Below are 20,134 nucleotides of genomic sequence, written 5' to 3'. Positions count from 1 at the left end.
CATATTTTAGGAGAACTTTTTTTCATAAGGATGCACAAGGCAACCAGTTCTTACACTGGTAATTTATAAAATCTAATACAATAAGAAACATCTGATGACATTATAAATTTTCAGAACAAAAATTACAGCCATCAAATTTGAATATTAGTTTTTAATATTCAAGATGCAGGCATAGCCTACTCATCGGCTGATGGAGACCAGATGTTGGTTGATTGGTGGCTCTTAGCTAAAATGCATTTTACAGGTTTGTTGATGCATATATTTTGAAATTTTGAGTCAAAACTCACTTGTAAACATGATAGTGATCACAGAAAGGTTAAATGTTACAAACATAGTTTCAAAAATTAGAGGTAGACCACACGTGAAACAATGTATATTCAGAAGAAGCACCTGTGTAAGTGATCCCAAACTCAGATACTGTACTATGTGAGCCTGATTCCCCCTTGTAGAAATATAGAAGTCTGAGAGCCAAAGCTAAAGCAAAGATGAATAAACACATCCCTGTATTGGAGTTACAGAGTGTAGGGCAGTAGGATGAGTGCTAGTAAAAAGACATTTTACAACACGAGGTGGAAAAGGCCTTGGGTCATCTGTGGCTGAGATGGCCAGAACAGATTTCATCTTCCCAAAAAAATTCTAAAAATAAACCAAGATTCTCATTCACTCTATTTTCTCCTTTCCCTCCTCTCTCAACATAAATATACAGACAAACATTATATATAAAGAGTTCTCAATTCAGTCTCCAGTCCTAGGAACCTCTCTGCTTTGTCCTGTTCCTACATAATGTTATAACTCTAAAAAAAATTACTTGAGCTAGCCTTTGGTAAAGTTTCTCTTTTTATTAGCATGGCTCTTTAAGAGCTTTGACTGGTCAATCTAGTAATAATGATCTCTCAAGGTAAGTGTTTTTAAAAATTCCCCTTATAGAATATGCAAATTAAATTAGTTATGGTGGCAAAGGGTAGAGAATTGGAAAAAGAAATTTAACATTCCTAGGTTCAAGCACATTCATGGATACATTTAACCTCCAAAATATGAAAAGTTATAGATAGGAGAACAAATACAATACTGCTATGTAGGATAATGTAATATAAGTAATAAAAATAATAGTATTTATGAAATGACTAAAGCATTAATATGCTATAACAGAGGAATAATATACAGTCCTAACTGGAAGCTAATAAGCAAATATTTGGATTTACAATATTCCTTGAAGAGTAGAAAATGAAAAACTATTTGGTGATGGCAGCCAAAATGTACAAGCAGAAAGATGAACACAGTGATAGCTCTGGTGTGCAATAGCGTAATTCAAATGATACAGACCTAAGATGATGGACATAAGGAAATCTTAGAAAACACAAGAGCTCCAGAGAAAAGGTCTATTTCAAACACATGGAAACAATGGCAGCAGCCAAGAGATTTAAAACCATTGATTTTAAAACAAGGGGAAAGTTTAGAAAAGGATGAAAGATTAAAGAATTACAATGGAAAATAAACAAAATAGAATTACAAAAGAAACCTACTGAGGGGGAATGCAAAAAAAGTAATTTAGCTAGTTGAATTTCCTTCAAATTTTGTATTTGAAACAATATTAATGTGAATATTTCTGCTGAATTATGTATTATGTAAGTAGAAAGAAATCAATACCCTTGAGATACACCCATTACGGAATCAGATATTTAAGACCAAAGGAAAACATTTCTGGAAGATTTTAAATTGCAAGACAATGAAGTCACTGTATGTATTGTCAGAAAGCAATAGAGGTGTCAGAAATTTTTGCAATACTAAAGGAAAATACAGAATAAAGTGACACCGGCATTTTTTGCTGACAGGGTAAAGACAATTCACATCAAACAAATGATGTGTATAGGCATTTTAAAACTCAACTCAGCATTCCATTGCACTCCAGTCAGAAACCTAGGAGTCCTACTTGATTGTTTTCCTTCTCCTAACCCCCATATCCATCCAATTAGTGGATCTTATAGATACTATCTCCAAAATACACTTTCTTGCAACTTGGCTGCTACCATCCTAGCCAAAGACACAATTATTAATATTTCTCTCCCATCATAGCAGTTTTCTCTTATGAGATTCCCTGTCCATCTTACCCCTACAACCAATTCTCCAAACAGCAATAATAATTTTCTTAAAATGCTAATATCATCATGACTTCCAGTAATTCCTAGAATGAAATTTGACCTCCTTTCCATAGGCTACAAGGCCGGTGTGCTCTAAGCCCAGCTCACCAGTCTTACTCCACATGCTTCAGAAGCTGGCCCCACTGGCCTCCATTCAGTTTCCAGAAATAACAAGCCATTCCTCACCTCGATCCTTGCCATATGCCATTTCCACTGTCTGGAAGCTCCTGCTCCTACCTGCTTACAGAGCTGACTCCTGATGGCTTAATTTTTGGCATAAGTATTAGACAGGCAGGCCTCTCCCGATTGTTCCATCCTAGGTACATATCCCTTTCTTATTCTGTATCACAGTACCCTGCTCACCCCTTTCATAGCACTTTTTATTTGCAATGAAATACCTGTGTATTGGTTTCCCTGTTTATCACCTGTTTCCCACCCAGCACAAGACCATAGGCTTCTTGGAGGAGCAGCCAGGTTGGTTCCTCTCACCATTGCACCTTGGCATCCAGCACAGTGTCTGAGCTATGGGAAGTGTGCAGGAAATGTCTGTGGAATAAATGAGTGGATGAATGAATGGTGTAATGGAGAACATATTCCAAAAGATTTTAGACACAATAGAGTGGTTAGGAAAAGCAAATTGACAAATATGGATGAGGTTTTGGAAATTACAATGAGGGAATATGAAAGGGGAAATATTAGTCATTGGATGTTTTTATTATGAAATATAAATGAATAATCACTAGATCAAAATGAAAGTAGAAAATATATTTACTTATTTTGTGATGGGGTCTCACTTTGTCTCCCAGGCCACCATGGCTCTCAGCAGCCTTGAACTCCTGGGTTCAAGAGATCTTACTGCCTCAGCCTCTTGAGTAGCTGAGATTACAAGCACATGCACCACATCCAATTAGACTGTAATCTTTTCATGGAAATATGATCTCCCTATGTTGCCCAGACTTGTCTTGAACTCCTGCCCTCAAGGGATCCTCCTGCTTTAGCCTCCCAAAGTGCTGAGATCACAGGCATTGAGCCACTGTGCCCAGCTGAAGGTAAAATCGTTTATGAAGTATTCTGCTGCGTAGCTCAGGAAAGCAAAGAGAAGGTAGAATCCTGACTCTCAAAGAGTTCATTCTTGTACAGAGGAGACCAGAAGGACATATTCCAGATACCGAGAGAACAAGTTGAGGCCATTTTTCCCTTCCTGCAAACACTAATGGGATGATTCCAGCCTGGCAGGAAGGGCTGAAGGACCAGCCCAGGCTGTCAAAATGAAATCAGTATGTGCGGCACCAACTCTAACCGTGGCAGAAATTCAGAAGGAAGAACCACTATGATGCGGGTAGGTCAGAAAAATCTCATGGGAGAGTTGGCTTTTCCAACGGGGCCTGAAAGAAAGCACAAGAGTTGACTTGGCAGAAGAGGACAAGGAGTGATGTTCAAATCAGAGAAGGACTTTTGGCCAGTGTTTATGGAAAACTTAATTGGGACCACATTTGTTCCGGTTCTAAGAAAGCAGACAGTTATGCACGATAAAGAGAAAGGGGAATATCTAGGAAAATCAATTACAAAATCATCAGCTGCAAAAGACCCAATAGGATTGCATTTTAAATGTGACTTTGAATTTTTAAGAAAATCCATTTGAGAGAGTGAAAAAATACCTTAAGGACTTGTTCTTGAGCAGAACAGAAAGTCAAAGTTAGATTTAAGACGGGAAAATGAAAAACAACTAGGAAATCATCAGAAGAATGTTAAATCAACTCTCCCTTAACTTGGAATAGATAGAAGGGGCAGAAGAGATAAAACTTATTTAAAGGATATAGTTATATGAGCAAAAATAATTGGCTATTGACAATGGAAATTTAGAGGTTTGGTCAGAAGGTCTGCATTTCCCTCTGGGTCTTCATTTATCTAACCTAGACTGATTGGGAGCAGTCATGCATCAGGCCCTGCTTCAAGTTAGTGAAGGAAAACATACAACAACAAACAAACAAGTAAATAGGTATCCTCAACCAGGGCCACAGGTTATTGAAGCAGGAGAGGGGTGGAGAATGATGGGGGCTGTGTTGGATATTGGAGTCAGGGAGACCTAAGTGACACAGGGGGGAGAGAGAGCCATGTGAGGGTCCCTATGAAGAAGGGGACAGTGTCAGGTACAAATGCTCCCAGTAGCATTGGATGTGAGGTGAATCGTTTCCCCCAGAGGACAATTTCTAAGCCTTTGGCATGTTTGAACAACAGCAAGAAGTCAGAATGTGGAGAAAAAGAAAAGAAGAGAGGAATAAGAAATGAGGCTGGAGATTGTGGAAAACAGTAGGGTGATCCCTCAAAGACCTAGAACCAGAAATACCATTTGACCCAGCAATCCTATTACCGGGTATATACCCAAAGGAATAGAAATCATTCTATTATAAAGATGCATGCACATGTATGTTCATTGCAGCACTATTCACAATAGCAAAGACACAGAATCCACCCAAATGCCCATCACTGGTAGACTAGACAAAGAAAATGTGGTACATATACACCATGGAATACTATGCAGTCATAAAAAGGAACGAGATCATGTCTTTTGCAGGGGCATGAATGGAGCTTGAAGCCATTGTCCTCAGCAAACTAATGCAGGAACAGAAGACCAAGCACCGCATATTCTCACTTATAAGTGGGAGCTGAACAATGAGAACACGTGGACACAGGGAGGGGAACAACACACAATGGGACTGCGGGCTGAGGGAGGGAAAGCATCAAGATAAATAGCTAATACATACAGGGCTTAATACCTAGGTGATGGGTTGACGGGTGCAGCAAATCGCCATGGCACACGTTTACCTATGTAACAAACCCACACATCCTACACATTTATCCTGGAACTTAAAATAACATTTTTTAAAAGATAAAAAATAAACAGAATCTCAGCCCCCATCCCACACCTGCTGAATCAGAATATGCATTTAAACAAGATCACTTAGTGATTTGTATGTACGTTAAAATTCAAAAAGCAAAAAATAAAAGAAGAAGTTAGGTTGGAGAGGTAGCCAGGGATATGTTGGCCCAAGACAACACCTTGGATGAGAAATCAGCAGAGATGTGAAAGGCAGGGAATGAAAACATGTCATCTGCATTTTAGAGGGAGACAGTTTTCTCATCCTCTCCCTCCAAAACGCTCAGCTCCCAGTAGCACTCCCGTATATCAAGTTGTGTAAAACTTGTTGAAAACTGGTGTGTCCTCTCCCTGGCCTTCTCCTTGTCCTCTTAGAGCCAAATCTGTCCACTTCTCCCTATCTCCATTGTCACTCTGTAATGCATTCACCATTAAAGCTCATCTGAAGTACTGTAACAGGCTCCTAACAGGTTTCTCTAATTCTTGTCCTCCCTGGATCCATTCTTCCCCCTCAGACACAGTAATTTCTTCCAAGTGCTAAAATTCTTCTCCTTTCCTGTTAAACCCATTCATGGTGCCCTTGTCCATACTCTTGGGCCATGTGCAATCCACTTAGCCCACTGCTTAAAAGTCTACCTGAGCCAACTCCTCCTTCTCTCTCTAGCCTTCTGTCTTCCCTCCATCACATTCTGCAGTATGGCTCTGCTGAACTGCATTTTGTTCCTCAGATTTCTCTGTCGCTCTCTCCCTCCCTAACCTCCCCCTGCTGTTCTCTCTTCCTGAAAGACTCTTTCCTCTGCCTGCAGCTCTACTCATTCTTTGGGTTACTACTTAGCCTTCAAGTGTGTTTGAACTTCATTTCCCTTGGAACGCTTCCTGACTCTCCCTCCAGCCCTCAGTCTAGGTGAGTGGTCCCTCTTAAGACTCTTCTTGATTACCCCAGAGGAGCCCTGTCACACCCCTGATCATACTGTCCACGCTGTCTCTCAGGGCCACTGTTCCATAAGACCCATGAGGCCGAAGCCACATACGTCTCGCTCACTGCTGAATCCCTTGTGATGAACACAATAACTGTTACAAGGTAGGTCGTCAATAAATAGTGTGTGAATTAAGTGTTTTACTAAATAAATGATGCCACGTTCATATGATAAAAGCAATCATTAATAATTCTTTAGAATAATAATTAACAATATGGAACATTTACAGCATGTTGTTCAGTTAAAGACGGTCATTACAAAAGCGAATACACAGTCAGATCCGATTTTGGTTTTCTAAAAAGGGCATTAAGAAAGTGACCTCAAAGATGTTCACCTAAAATTTAAAGTGATTTTCTCTTGGGGTTGGAATTCAAGGCATTGTTTTTCCTTTGAGTACATTTGAGCATACATTTCTTTGGTCATCAGGGAAAAACATGACAAAAATGCTTTAAAGTGCTGTGTCAAGTCATGGACTGTCATGGAAAAGAGGACCCTGGTCAAATGCAATGACGGCGGCCAGTGGTGAACAGAAAGTCCCATGTGAGTGTCCTGGGTCACAGTGGCCAAGGGCATTGCTAAGGGTTAGACCATTTGGGAATAGAAAGTGAGGAAGGGACTCTAAACATGACAACTTCTTCATAGAAATTCTAATCAAATGTAATTAGGCCAATTTTAAAGAAGAGCAGTGGGAAAATGTCTTAAAACTGGGCTAAATTAACTGAGGAGAGGCGTCAGAATCTATCTTCAGCTGCCTTTTATCATTATAATGTCAGGTCACAGGAGATGAAATGAGGTTGGAAAAACAGAGTCAAAGAAGGGTTTATTTAACCAAAACTAATATATGACAAAGCAATTAACAAAACATTCTTCTACTTTCCCAGTCTTCTCTCTGTTCAGTGTTGTCTTGGGCCTGAGTGTCTCTGTATGTCCCCTGCCTTAAGGTGGTCAGAGTCAGAGCCTCGACCTGAAGAGTTCAGAAGAAGGGCCAGGACTGTATCATAGATTTTGGTCCAAGTGAAAACAAAAATTTCACTTTAGCTTCCCCCATTGTTGTGGTCTAAAGAGGAGTATGTGTGAGGAGATAATTCCGCTGCAAGAAAAAACGAAAATTATATTTACTACTAGTGTATTTATATTTCTATTATAAAGGATCTTTGCTGCATTTAAGAACCACGATATAGTATGAACGTTCTGTGTTTAGCATGGAGAAGTAAGCTTTTAATAAACAGATCCTCCCACAAACAGCTGTTAAATCGGACAAGAAAAATAATAAAATAAAAGCAAAAAACTTCCTCAAGGCTCTGAAAAGTGAACCAAAGCAGGCAGGTTTTGGAAGGGAGTCAAAATACAGAGGCAGCAGCCAGCATGAGGTCAGTTTCGCATTTGGGGGGTTCACACGGCTGCCACAGTCATGACAATGGCACAGGGAGATAAGATGACAGCACTGAACCTGCCATTTCAGTGCAGAGGGACCCAGGAAGGGAAACCGCCTTTGCAAACTTATAACTGAGGAGATGATGACAGTGAAAGAGATCAGACCTAACCCATTCCATCTTGCTTCTAACCTTTACGCTGTCCTTGTTCATTCCCGGGCACAGGCCAACCTATAGGAAGGAATTCAGTTCACGGTTTGACTCCGAAATAAAATTGATAATAGCCCTTTCCCAAAAAGACCCCTTCTTGCCTGGGGAACCAGTCTGCCTTTGCAGTACTAACAAATTAGCTACAAGATTAGAAATTACACTTTAGGGGGTCATGCAGCCTCTGGCTCCAAGAGTCTGAACCTCCCCAAACTGCTCTTGGGGATAACATCACTACTGTAAAACAAGATCAATGCTTGAGATATTCTGTAGCCCCTACACTTGATGGATCAGCGGACACCACCCAGACCTGTAATCTGGCTCAACCAGTTCTGCCTCCCCACCCAGGAACAGAAGACAGCAAGAAAAACACACTTTGACACCCTATGATTCCATCTCCAACCTGGCCAGTCAGCATTCCTTACTTCCCAAGCCCCTACCCACCAAATTATCTTTAAAAACTCTGATCCCCAAAATATCAGGGATACTGAATTGAGTGATAATAAAACTCCTGTCTCCCGCACAGCCGACTCTGTGTGAATTACTCTTTCTCCATTGCAATTTCCTCGTCTTGATAAATCAGCTCTGTCTAGGCAGTGGGCAGGGTGAACCCACTGGGCAGTTACAGAAGGAGCCTGGAGAAGGCACACTATGAGGAGTGAGAGAGGGTTCTGGGCAGGGAGACAGACAAAGAAGGGGCCCCCAATTCTGAATATGAACTCTCCCGGAGTCTCTGGATGACTCTACGCCACCCTTAAACTGGGCACTGAAAGTAACCAAATGAGATGCCTGCACCCTGCGGGCATGATGAGTTTGCAATGAGTGTAGCCAGTGAGATTCGCACATTTACTTCAGTGAACATTGGTTAATCCATCTTTGTGATATGGGGAGTTTCCTCATATATAAAATGTTATTGCCAGAACAGTTTTGAGATATTTATTCATTCATTCAACAAATGTCTAGTATGTTTCTACATGCCAGATGCTTTAAGGGATACAGAAATGTTTAGCATCCCTGTCCTCAATGAGCCCGGAGCCCCATGAGGGACAAAGGGTGTACCTCCAGATAGCTACCACATGAAGTAAAACTTGATCAGGGAGGAATTGGTGCAGCAGAAAGAACATGAACTTCAGGATCAAACAAACCTGTTTAGAGCCACAGGAATTATCTGTCAAATGGCATAATAATATCTATCTTGTACAGCTGTTGTGCTGATTAAATGGTGACATTTATTAATTACTTAATCTCTTCGAGGTACTGGTCTAAGCACTGCATATTAGCAGCTCCGTTAATCCTTATAATGATCCCTTTAGGTAGGCACTAATACTACCCTCGCTTGATACATGGGGAAAATGAGGGGTGAAAAATTTAAGAAAATTGTTCAAGGTCACTAGGGAGTAAGTAATCAAACAGGTTCAAACTCAGCAAAGTCTACTTGAGCCTCAGCTGTTAACCGCTAAGTTATGCTGAATAATAATGTCAAAGTGCTGGCCGGGCGCGGTGGCTCACGCCTGTAATCCCAGCACTTTGGCAGGCCGAGGCGGACGGATCACCTGAGGTCAGGAGTTCGAGACCAGTCTGGCCAACATGGAGAAACCCCATCTCTACTAAAAATACAAAAAATAGCTGGGTGTGGTGGTGGGTGCCTGTAATTCCGGCTACTCAGGAGGCTGAGGCAGGAGAATCACTTGAACCTGGGAGGCAGAGGTTGCAGTGAGCCAAGATTGCGCCACTGCACTCCAGCCTGGGTGACAAAGTGAGACTCCATCTCCAGTAATAATAATGATGTTAAAGTGCCAAACACAGTGCTTAACACATAGGAGGCACTCAACAAATGGCAGACGGTATCAGTACTGTTATAGGTACTGCCGATGCTGTTGTTATTACTGTGAGGCTTAAGAAAGAAACCATCGTTGAAGTTCAAGACCTATGCCTGCAGTTTTAAAACTAAAATGTTGTAAGAATGCTAAATAGTTGTCACGTGCAGATCCGGACACACGCCTTTAGAAATAAAAATTTATGTTTCTCTCTTAGGTATATCCTATTTTTTGTTTAGAAGAAAAGCATCAAGGTATCACTATTTAAGTATTCATTCGTTCATCAAACTGTAACTTCTGACTGCCCTCTGCCAGCACTAAAGTGGGCGTCAGAACCATTTTCAAAGGCGAAAGAAAGCTAATGTGGAAAGAGGGTCCTGGTCACTCACTGAAAGTTAGTGCAGTCATTTTCCCCAGCGCTAATGAAAAAAAGCAGGTAACTAAAATTCCTTGCTGCATCTGCATTTTTATTTAAACAATCTCAGAGAAACTGTGCTATAAAATAAAAAAGAAGAAGAAAAAGAAAAATTAATTCAGTTTTAAAGCAAAATTAATGAGTGTGTACCAAACGTAAAAATAAAATTTTGGACGGGCACGGTGGCTCACGCCTGTAATCCCAGTACTTTGGGAGGCCAAGCCGGGCAGATCACCTGAGGTCAGGAGTTAGGGACCAGCCTGGCCAAATGGTGAAACCCCGTCTCTACTAAAAATACAAAAATTAGACAGGTGTGGTGGTGGGAGCCTGTAATGCCAGCTAGTTGGGAGGCTGAAGCAGGAGAATCACTTGAACCTGGGAAGCGGAGGTTACAGTGAGCCCAGATCGCGCCATGGGACTCCAGCCTGGGCAACAAGAGCGAAACGCTGTTTCAAAAATAAAATAAAATAAAATAAAATAAAATAAAGTTTTACTCACACTTAATAAATCTTAATACCCTGCTTTGATTCTAAAAGGTGAAACTCTATACTACTTCAAGGATCTCAGCTGCTATGATTCGTAAATGAAGTGGTGATTTAGGGATAATGCCAAATTTCGAAAGAACAAGAACAGCATTTTATTCAGGACTGTTAATTTTATGAGGGTATGTTACACGTTTCTTACGTAAATACATGCAGTTTCGTATGGTCCTAAGAGAGTGCCTTCACCAAGATCACACATGTTAGGATGCTGGGGGGGAGAAAAAAAAAAAAAACTAAATCCTAAAACTATATCACTCCTAAATCCTGACTGGGTAACATGCCCAGTTTTTGAACAATACATGTTATCTGAGAGGCAACTTTTATGACATGTGTTGCTGTTGTCTGCAAATCCCTTTAAGATGAAAAGCATTGCCACTGAAATTTGAGTTCAACAAAAGGATTTATATAGCTAGGTTACCCAAGGCTATAAAATGAAAAAAAAAAAAATAGTTTCGTAAACCCTTGGAGCTTGTTGCAGTGGAATTTAACCTACAGGACCTGTGGGCCAGCATAAAGATTTAGACCCCAGACATTCCCTAGAGTCACTTAGAGGTTATGAAGCTTTTCTCTATAAACATGACTTGAAACATCATGGATTTATTGACTCAGGAAGTAGCTTTTAAACTGATATATCTGAATTAAAGACGTTGAAGAACAGAGTCCCTTAAAGGTAGTAGTCAACCTCCATCCTTTTTACCGAAGGAAACAAAGGGTGGAAGAGATAAAATTATGTGACTCACCCAAGGTTAGATGACTGATTAATAACAATCATCATAATAGCTAACATTTACTCGGCCCCTACTATTTGCAAAGCACAGTGCTAAGGGCTTTCCCCATCTTTCACACATACTTTAAAAATGTATACTAGTGTTACTCCATTTTATAAATTAAAAAATGAGCCTCAAAGAAGCCAAGACCTTGTCAAAAGAGGTAGGTCTGGATTTCAAACCTAAGTAGTGTGACCCCAAACCACACGCATAACCACTCCACTCTACTGCCTCGTCACGGGGCCTGGACTCAAATCTACTGACCTCCAGGCCAGAGAGAGACACCAACTCTCCATCCTTGGCTGTGACAGTTTCCAGATTATAAGATCTTTGATGTCTGATAGCAAAATCCAACATTGCATTCTAATAGTTACAGCACTGGAAGATGTCAGTCCTCTCTCTGGTTGTAATACTTGACTTCATAATTACAGTGTAAGAGCAGTTCATACAAAATCTATGTATTCCATAATCCTATCCGTAGGAATAGTGCGAGAAAATATCTTTAATGTTTTTAAAACGCATTGGATGAAATGATATGTTTTCAAAATAGTGCATGAAACCCCATATTCTCACTTTGGTCTCTGATTGCCATACGCCTTCCATAATAGGTAGGTGCCAGGAAAGTGGTTCCATTTGACCAGGTGTGCTCTCCAGGAGGGGATGGTCATGCTGCAGAGCCAATGGATGTCCTTTATTGCTGGAGGCTTTCATCACTATTGATTTCTTCTTATTCTTTATTAATTTATGGGTATTCTACTTCAAATTCTCAGTGGAGGGGAGATGGAATTAAGATACTGATAATGGCTAGACAGTAGTATTCAGACTGTATTTATACATGTATCTAAATATATTCATATATTTAAATATACATATTTAAATACCAATATGCAGTAATCCTAAATATATATAATTAGACAACTTCAGAATTAAAATGCATTTAGTTTAAAACTTAAGGATTTCAAAGTTCTAAACCAAATACAAACACAATAAATTCTTAGGCAGTAATGCCAGGTTCTAAGTGCTTATCTTTGTCATTGCTGTTATTCAATTAGGTGGACATTAGAAAACATTCATGATATTTCACTTCTACCTCTTATCATCCCCACTGTAACCAGAATCCGAAGCTACACTTTCCCAACATGAACCTAGTAAAAGCTCAGCAGAAATTCAGGAGAAATACAGAAACTGTTGATGAAGGATAGAAATCTCCGTGTAGAAGGGCAGACATGTCCTGGAGGAGCGCAGCTGTGAAGGTGACTGCAGCTGGCTCTCGGGCTGCCTGATTTGGAACTTTGGGAAGGAGCAGGAGTCACAGAACCCAGGAAGGATGCTCAACCTCTACGGGCCTGCCCAGGTCAGATGGAAAAAGGTCCTTGAAGGAACCAGGTCCAAGATGGAGATGAAAAGGACGGAAAAGAGAAAGGATGCGGATGTGTGCTGTTGAGAGCTCTATCCGGAGGGAAAACCCAGTTCTAACAGCTTTCCAGCCTGGGAGGAATTATTACAAAAGGATTTCACTTGCTTACCAAAAATAACAACTTCTCACTCTTTCCAGATTTAAGAAAGTAAACAGCAGAGACATTCAGAAGTTTTCTTTGTGGTACATTTTACTTATGATTATGGTTACGAAGATAATCTTTAAAATTATAATGGGATTTCCTTTAAAGAATATATTCAGAGATGGGATAGGACAGTAGTTGGGAGCACTGGAGCCGATTTCTGGGTTGGGTTTCCATTTCTGGCTATGTAACCTCAGGCAAGTTATTGATCCTCTTGTGTCTCAGTTTTCTAATCTGTTAAATGGAAATATTAACAGCGTGTGCTTCCTAGCACAAAATAGCAGACATAGTGAGTGATATCTAAGTGTTGACTTCTATTATTAAATTATTTACCAAATATTAATCCCTCCTGCTAACATAAAACACGATCCGTAGGAAAGGTGCCGGAATTAGGTATGGGCAACAAGATGAATAAAATACATTTCCTTTCCTCAAAGAATGACACAGGGAAGCAGGGCAGACAGAATCAACAAAAACCTACAGTGGAGAAACTGAAAAGGAGGCAGGCAAGGGTCAGGGCTGGCTCTGAACCCCAGGACGTTCTGTGAATTTGAGGCTCTGCTCACACTAGCTCTCTGCATGTCTGATGTGAGAAACACCCTGGAGACACAGGCTCTTTTTATTTTTTATTTTCTTTTTGAGACAGAATCTTGCTCTGTCGCCCGGGCTGGAGTACAGTGGCACGATCTCAGCTCACTGCAACTTCTGCCTCCCGAGTTGAAGCAATTCTTGTGCCTCAGCCTCAAAGTAGCTGGGATTACAGGAGTGCACCACCACCACGCCCTGGCTAAATTTTGTATTTTTAGCAGAGACGGGGTTTCACCATATTGGCCAGGCCAGTCTCAAACTCCTGACCTGGAGTGATCTGCCCACCTCAGCCTCCCAAAGTGCTGGGATTACAGGCATAAGCCACCACACCTGCTGACACAGGCTCTTTTTAAAGTGCAAAGTGTTCTATAAATATGAGTTAATGCCAATACACAAAAGCAAGCACTGTAAGGATAGGCCAGTGAGAGAGGCTACTTAAAAAATGCCAGTCACCAGGTATGAGCTCCTGCTAAGAGGCTGCCACACATTCCAGCAAATTCTTCTAAACTCCAATGAAAGCCTGCTTTTCCCTGCTCAGTCTTCAATGAAGACAAACCTTTGAATAAAAGTCTTTGTAATGGAAAACTCATCTTCATCTTGTCAATTCCAGGGCCTCGCATTTTCTCTAGGCTTTATCTAGGCAGCGTGGAGGGGCTGGTGCGCCACTGCATAAAGGAGAAAGGTTCCTACATCAGCATCCAGGGTTTAAATTACTACCTACAGGCTCTGTCTCTGTGTTTAGATGAACGCGGGCTTCTTCCGGATGCAGAGCCACAGCCTAGCTGACATCTCCACGTGACTATCACAAGGGTCTCTCGCAAGGGCTCCAACATAGAACACTTCTCCATTTTTCTGTTTTTCCATGAGCGGCACAACCCACTGCAAAGCCCCAGACTCGCTGCCTCACCCTCCCTCACCTTCCACCACCTTGCTCCTTCTCAGGCCTCCTCCATTTTCTTTCCAAAGTTCTTCCAAATCCATCTGCCCCTCTTTTTCAAATTCCGCCCTGCCATTCCTAGCAGCCTATATCTATTTCTTGGACTTCTACAACTGTCCCCAAACTTTTCTCCTTATTCCCACTCTTGTCTCTCTCTAATTTATGTTCAACATTGTTCCAGAATGAAAAGTTCAAATTCCCCTGCTTATCAATGGTTTAATAAGAATCATTATTAGGAAAACAACAGTGATGAAATAGCTACTGCGTACTCAGCATTTAGCCAGGCACTGTGCTAGGCACTTTATCTGTCTCACCTCATTTAATCCTTCCACTGATCCCAGAACATAGACACAATCATCACCCCATTTTACAGATTAAAATCACCAAGATGCAGGGAGGTATAAAACCACATGCCCATGGGAAAAAGCTGGTAAGTAAATAGTGGAGCTGGCCTTCAAACCTCCCCCTCCGACTCCCTCCCCTCTAGGATGAAGATGAAAGGCCTCGCGGGGCTCACCCAGCCCTGCAAGCCTTGCCCTGCCTGCTTCCACCTGCTATCACCATGATTCTTCTCAACCTCTTAGCTTAGTCGTGCCCTCAGCTGCGCCATCTCCTCCCTCTCCTCTCTTAGGGTCTTTGTACATGGGAGTCTCTCCTGGCTCTCCAAGCCCAGGCACATCCCTTCTACGCATCTTCAAGGCACCTATTCCTGCATGTGATGACACACTTATCTGTCTGTGCACTAGTGGAGGGGCCATCTCAGCCTTCCTTAGCATGATATCCTAGCTCCTAGCACAGTGCCTGGTATACATGAAGTGCTCAGCAAAACATTAACAACTAGGAAATTGTAGTATGAGTGCAAGCAAAATTCCTAGCTTTTAGTTCAAGGGCCATTGTTTATTACTAGTGTGATTTTGTGCCAAATACCCCCATCCGAACTTCCAGAGGCCTGATTGTAACTTTCAGGTAACAATCCCAGCAATAATAAGAAAGCATGTTGGAGTTCTTAAAGCACTTGCACAAAAATTTCATTCGGTCCCAGAACGACCCTGAAGGCTGCCCTTGACTAAACACTAAACGGCAAGGCCTTCCGTCAGAGTTAAGTGACAACTGACTAATCGAGGGTGTGACAGAGCTTTAAGAACTGCAAAGTGCTCTATGTGAGCGAAGACTGGTGCTGCTTGCTCAGTCATCAGCCTTCAGCAGTGTTTCCAAGGTTTCACATTTGTTTAAGGGAGCTGAGCCTGCACTGCAAAATAAGGAGAGGGTGAAGAGCAGGGCTCGCCAAACACATTTAACTCATTGCCAGCACACAGTGAGAGAGTGGGATGGCCGGGCAGGCCACAGGCATCTCACCCCGGCCCCAACCCTGGCCCCTGCCCTGCCCAAGTGAGCAGGAAGACAAGGACCTGCCCTTCCTTAGTTGATGTTCACTTCTCCGAAATACTCGATTATGAGGTACTACCCATCACAGGGGGAGCTCCTGGAGAGCCCAAGCCGTTAGGTTATCTGGGAAGCCAGTGGCCTCTTACCAACACCCTCCTGTACCGCCGCCCACCTCCTGTCTCTCAGCCTTAGGTAGTCTAAGGTAATTGTGAACACAGAGATGCATCCTTAGGCACTCAGGCTCTACACCTAATTTCTGTAGATGTGACTCTATGTAGCTTTCAATGTTACTTCTGTGGATCAGAAGCTTACATGCTGGTTCTAAAAAACAATCTAATGTCATGTTATTCTTACAAAATTAACAGTTTAAAATAATCCCTTCCATAACATCCCTGAAAGCAGAAATGGGAACAAGCCTTCCTCAAATTACAAAATAATCTCGTGAACACCAGCTTGAGGGCTGTGATTATCTGCCTGCTTCTTCAGGTAAAACTATCCCAGCAGTAAAGCTGCTTTTTAAAATAAAAGTAGCCCTATCGATGTGGTTTTCAGGTGAGTTGAATTTTCTAAGGCATTATGAAGTTGATTAAAACAGAAGTAGATGAAATTTATGTTGAATTTTAAATGTAAACTCATATCAAAATGAAACAAAATAGAACTCTTAATTGTCACCATGAGAAAGAGATTTTATTTTATTAGCTATTCATTTTCAATGTATAAATAAAATCACAGAAAGTCCTAGATTATGTCTAATATTCAAATAATTTTCAAGCTATGCTAGCATAGAGCTAAAAAGGGGGACTATCTTCTATGTTTTATAAATCAAACAAAACAGGAAGTTCTCTTGCGTAGAGTTTTGCAGAAACAAAGTATAAGGCTGATCAAATTAGCTTATAATTTAAAAAGAAAAACAAAAGTTCTTTCTGGAGTAATAAATAGTAATTACCTTCTGGACACTGGCAGGTGAATCCATTGAGACTGGAAATGCATGTTGCTCCATTTCTGCATGGGTCTAGGATGCAGTAATCAATCTTGGACTGGCAAAGCTCTCCAGTATAACCTGAATAAAACAAAATGTACATTTTATAAAATAAGCTATTCCAGACCTACCATGAGCCACTCTAGGAACTGATGGATTCAACTGGTACCTGCCCAATGAAGGCAGCGGCAGCCTTCAGCTGAGCTGCTCCTAGATCTCATTTATTTTTACAAACTATGGTAGGTTAGAAATAATCATAGCAGTTTAGAATCATCGTTCAAAAATCATTTACTCTGCAAAAATCTTTATTGCAAGAAGACCACATTTCTTCAGCATTAGGTCTGTGGTTCATCTTGAAATACCAGTCAGAACCTTCAGAAGCTGAGACTGAATGTCACGTTGATAGCTTCCTTCTGACACAGGAATTTACGGTGTTCGGCTTGATCTAACTGAGATAATGCCACATTCCCTAGGCCATCACAATGCCTACATAAAAAGCATTAGGAAAATGTCTAGGTATTAGCAGTTTTAAGGTATAATATTTTGGAGCTAGAATAACCCACCTGTGTTAATTCTGTACCCTCTCCCCCCACTTTCAAGATAAAGAGATTGAGGCACACAGAACACTAAGCACATTAATATGTTTTATTAATACTTACTTAGTTCACAAATCCAACTAAATTCTCTGTGAAACAAGGCTCTCATGGTGATTTTGTTGGATTGTAGAATAACTACATGCATGTGGTGAGGAAATAAGGACGTAAATCTATTGGAACACCTGTGCAGTCAAAAAGCTTTAAATACATTCCAGAATTTTGTTTATCAATTTTAAAACAAAGCCCCTGGAGAGAAAAGTTTAAAACTAAAATGCTAATAAATTTCTCATCATAAAGTGGAACACGGTAAAGAAAGCTTGGAAAATTTAAGACATTAAACAGAAAAAGAAAAAAAATGTGCCCTTGGTTATGTTATTTGAGTGACAGGACCATCAGTACTGTAGAGATAACTCCTATCAAAACTTTTTAGTCATGGATATTTTCCACACAATTACGATCATACTGTAACACTTTATTTCTAGGATAGTTTCAACTACATAAAAACTTGTCTTTCTGAATTATTAGTTTTGAACGACTGCCATTAGCACTTGAATCTGAGATTTACAAAAAAAAAAGATCCAGTGATATTAGAAAAGAGATGATTCACCTGACCTTCAATTACCTGCCGAATAGATTGTAAATTACAGACTGGGAATGGGGAGGCATTCATTTGCAATCCTACTCACAGGCACTCAAGCAGTGTGGGAGACTCTAGCTAATTCATGGTATGAGAAGAGGAGTAAGACAAGCGCATGAACTAAAAATCCAAACACCAAAAAAAGGCTATTTCAAAATTCCAGAACAGATTAAATAAAAGCTGTAAATTCAAAATAAGGGAGAGTGAATTGTTTCTAAGAGGAATGCTGCGAATAACTTTGTGGCTAAAAATAATAGCCAACACTTACAAAAGATCACTTATTTTTATTCATACATTAATTAATATTAATAATGTATCCACAAATTAATACATAACTCATCCATACTCATGTAACCTTATGAGGTTAGTGTTATTAGAATCACCTTGGTTTTGTTTACTTCAACTTTTATTTTAAGTTCCAGGGTAACTGTGCAGGATGCGCAGGTTTGTTACATAGGTAAACGTGTGCCATGGTGGTTTGCTGCACAGATCAACTCATCGCCTAGGAATTAAGCCCAGCCTTCCTTAGCTGTTCTTCCTGATGCTCTCCTTCCTCAAATCCCCACTCCCAACAGGCCCCAGTATGTGTTGTTCTCCTCCATGTGTCTATGTGTTCTCATCATTCAGCTCCCACTTAAAAGTGAGAACATGTGGTGTTTGGTTTTCTGTTCCTGTGTCAGTTGAGGATAATGGTTTCCAGCTCCGTCCATGTCCCTACAAAGGACATGATCGCATTTCTTTTTATGGCTGCATAGTATTCCGTGGAGAATCACCCCATTTAACAAATGAGGAAATCGAGGATTACGAAGGTTAAGTAATTTGCACACAGTCGTACAGGGAGTCAGGGCCCTGCGTCCAAGCCCTTTCACACAGTATACCTGAGGTTACGCTTAAGGCACTATGCATCACCATCGTCAACAAACAGGTATTTAGTATGAAGGTAAAATAACAGAAAATAATGGCTAAGAAAATACACAGAAAGAGACACAGAGCTTGATACAAAAATGATCAATATTCAGCTCAGGTGTGGTAGCTCATGCCTGTAATTCCAGCACTTAGGGAGTTTGAAACAGGCAGATTACTTGAGGCCAGGAGTTCAAGACCAGCCTGGCCAGCATGGCAAAACCCTGTCTCTACCAAAAATACAAAAACTAGCCAGGTATGGTGGTACATGCATGAAATCCCAGCTGTGGGGGATGCTGAGGCATGAGAGTCGTTTGAACCCAGGAGGCTGAGGTTGCAGTGAGCCGAGACTGTGCCACTGCACTCCAGCCAGGGCAACGGAGAGAGACTCCATCTCAAAAAAAAAAAAAAAAGTAAAATAATAAAATCCACAAATATAAATATTCATCTATAACTTATAGCCTATGTGTGGTTGGTTATGCTTAGGCTGGAGACGCCAAGAATTACTTTTTCAAATCCCTGGCTTCAAAGATTCTGCAAGATGGCTAGAAAAGTAGAGTACATTTATGAAAAGACAACCGATTACAAGTGGTAGCTTCTTAGAGGCACAATGGCCTAAAGGATGTAGATGGCATCATGAATTCTGTCCTTGGAAAGACGTCAGAATTGTGACCACAGGATCACACAAAACCACGACGCACAGCCAGCAGCCAGTTCAGTCTCAGATGTGAGAGATGTACATCCCCACAAGACAGAAAAAATAGAAGAGTGCAGGACTCTGAACTTCAAAGTTCTTTCAATAAAATTTTAACAATCACTTCCTTTTTACTTTTTATCTAAGGATTTAAAACATACTTAAACATAGAGAGACGAGGTTATGAACCTCACATATCCATCACCCAGCTCCAACCATTATTAGCATTTTGTCTGTTTAATTTCATCTAGTCTCCTCATATTTTCCTGGGTTCCCCATGAGGGTATTTAAAATCAAATTTCATTTCACCTGTAAATATTTCAGTATGCGTTTCTAGCAAAAGGAGACTTTTTTAAAGATCACTTTTAATGGTGTCTTTAATTAATATTTCATTCCATTTACAAATTTAATTAAACACTTTAAAACATATTTATATATATTTAATAATATCAACAATTTTCTTAAGAACCACAACTGTCTGATAATGCACAAATCTTCCCATGCACTTAATTTTTATAGATCTAATAAATTATAAGTGAGGTGAATCTTCAATGCTGTTAAGTGCCCCAATACTGTATGCAAGTTTGGTGAGATTTCAATCAAAGAGGCTAATTTACATTTTTAATTGTCATAACAGCTTCGGGACCTCACCGGCGTTTTGTGGATAAAGATACTGAGGTCTTGCAGGACTTGAGAGGGTCTAATATATTAATAACAGAGTTGTCACATTCAAAATGCCAA

General features: G+C 40.6%; 1 protein-coding gene across 1 annotated transcript in view; it reads right to left on the bottom strand.

Annotated features, from left to right (window-relative positions):
* Nucleotides 1–20,134, bottom strand: part of DNER (delta/notch like EGF repeat containing) — a 326,985-nt gene that overhangs the window by 60,135 nt on the left and 246,716 nt on the right. Inside the window, exon 8 of the mRNA XM_017895295.1 lies at nt 16,531–16,644. Within this exon, the coding sequence (XP_017750784.1) occupies nt 16,531–16,644 (114 nt within the window). The remainder of the gene's footprint in view (nt 1–16,530; nt 16,645–20,134) is intronic.

Source organism: Rhinopithecus bieti, unplaced genomic scaffold (assembly GCF_001698545.2).
Source record: "Rhinopithecus bieti isolate Rb0 unplaced genomic scaffold, ASM169854v2 scaffold_24306, whole genome shotgun sequence".
Taxonomy (NCBI): domain Eukaryota; kingdom Metazoa; phylum Chordata; class Mammalia; order Primates; family Cercopithecidae; genus Rhinopithecus; species Rhinopithecus bieti.
The sequence above is the reverse complement of the archived record's forward strand: the minus strand, read 5'-3'. Positions and strand labels throughout refer to the sequence as shown.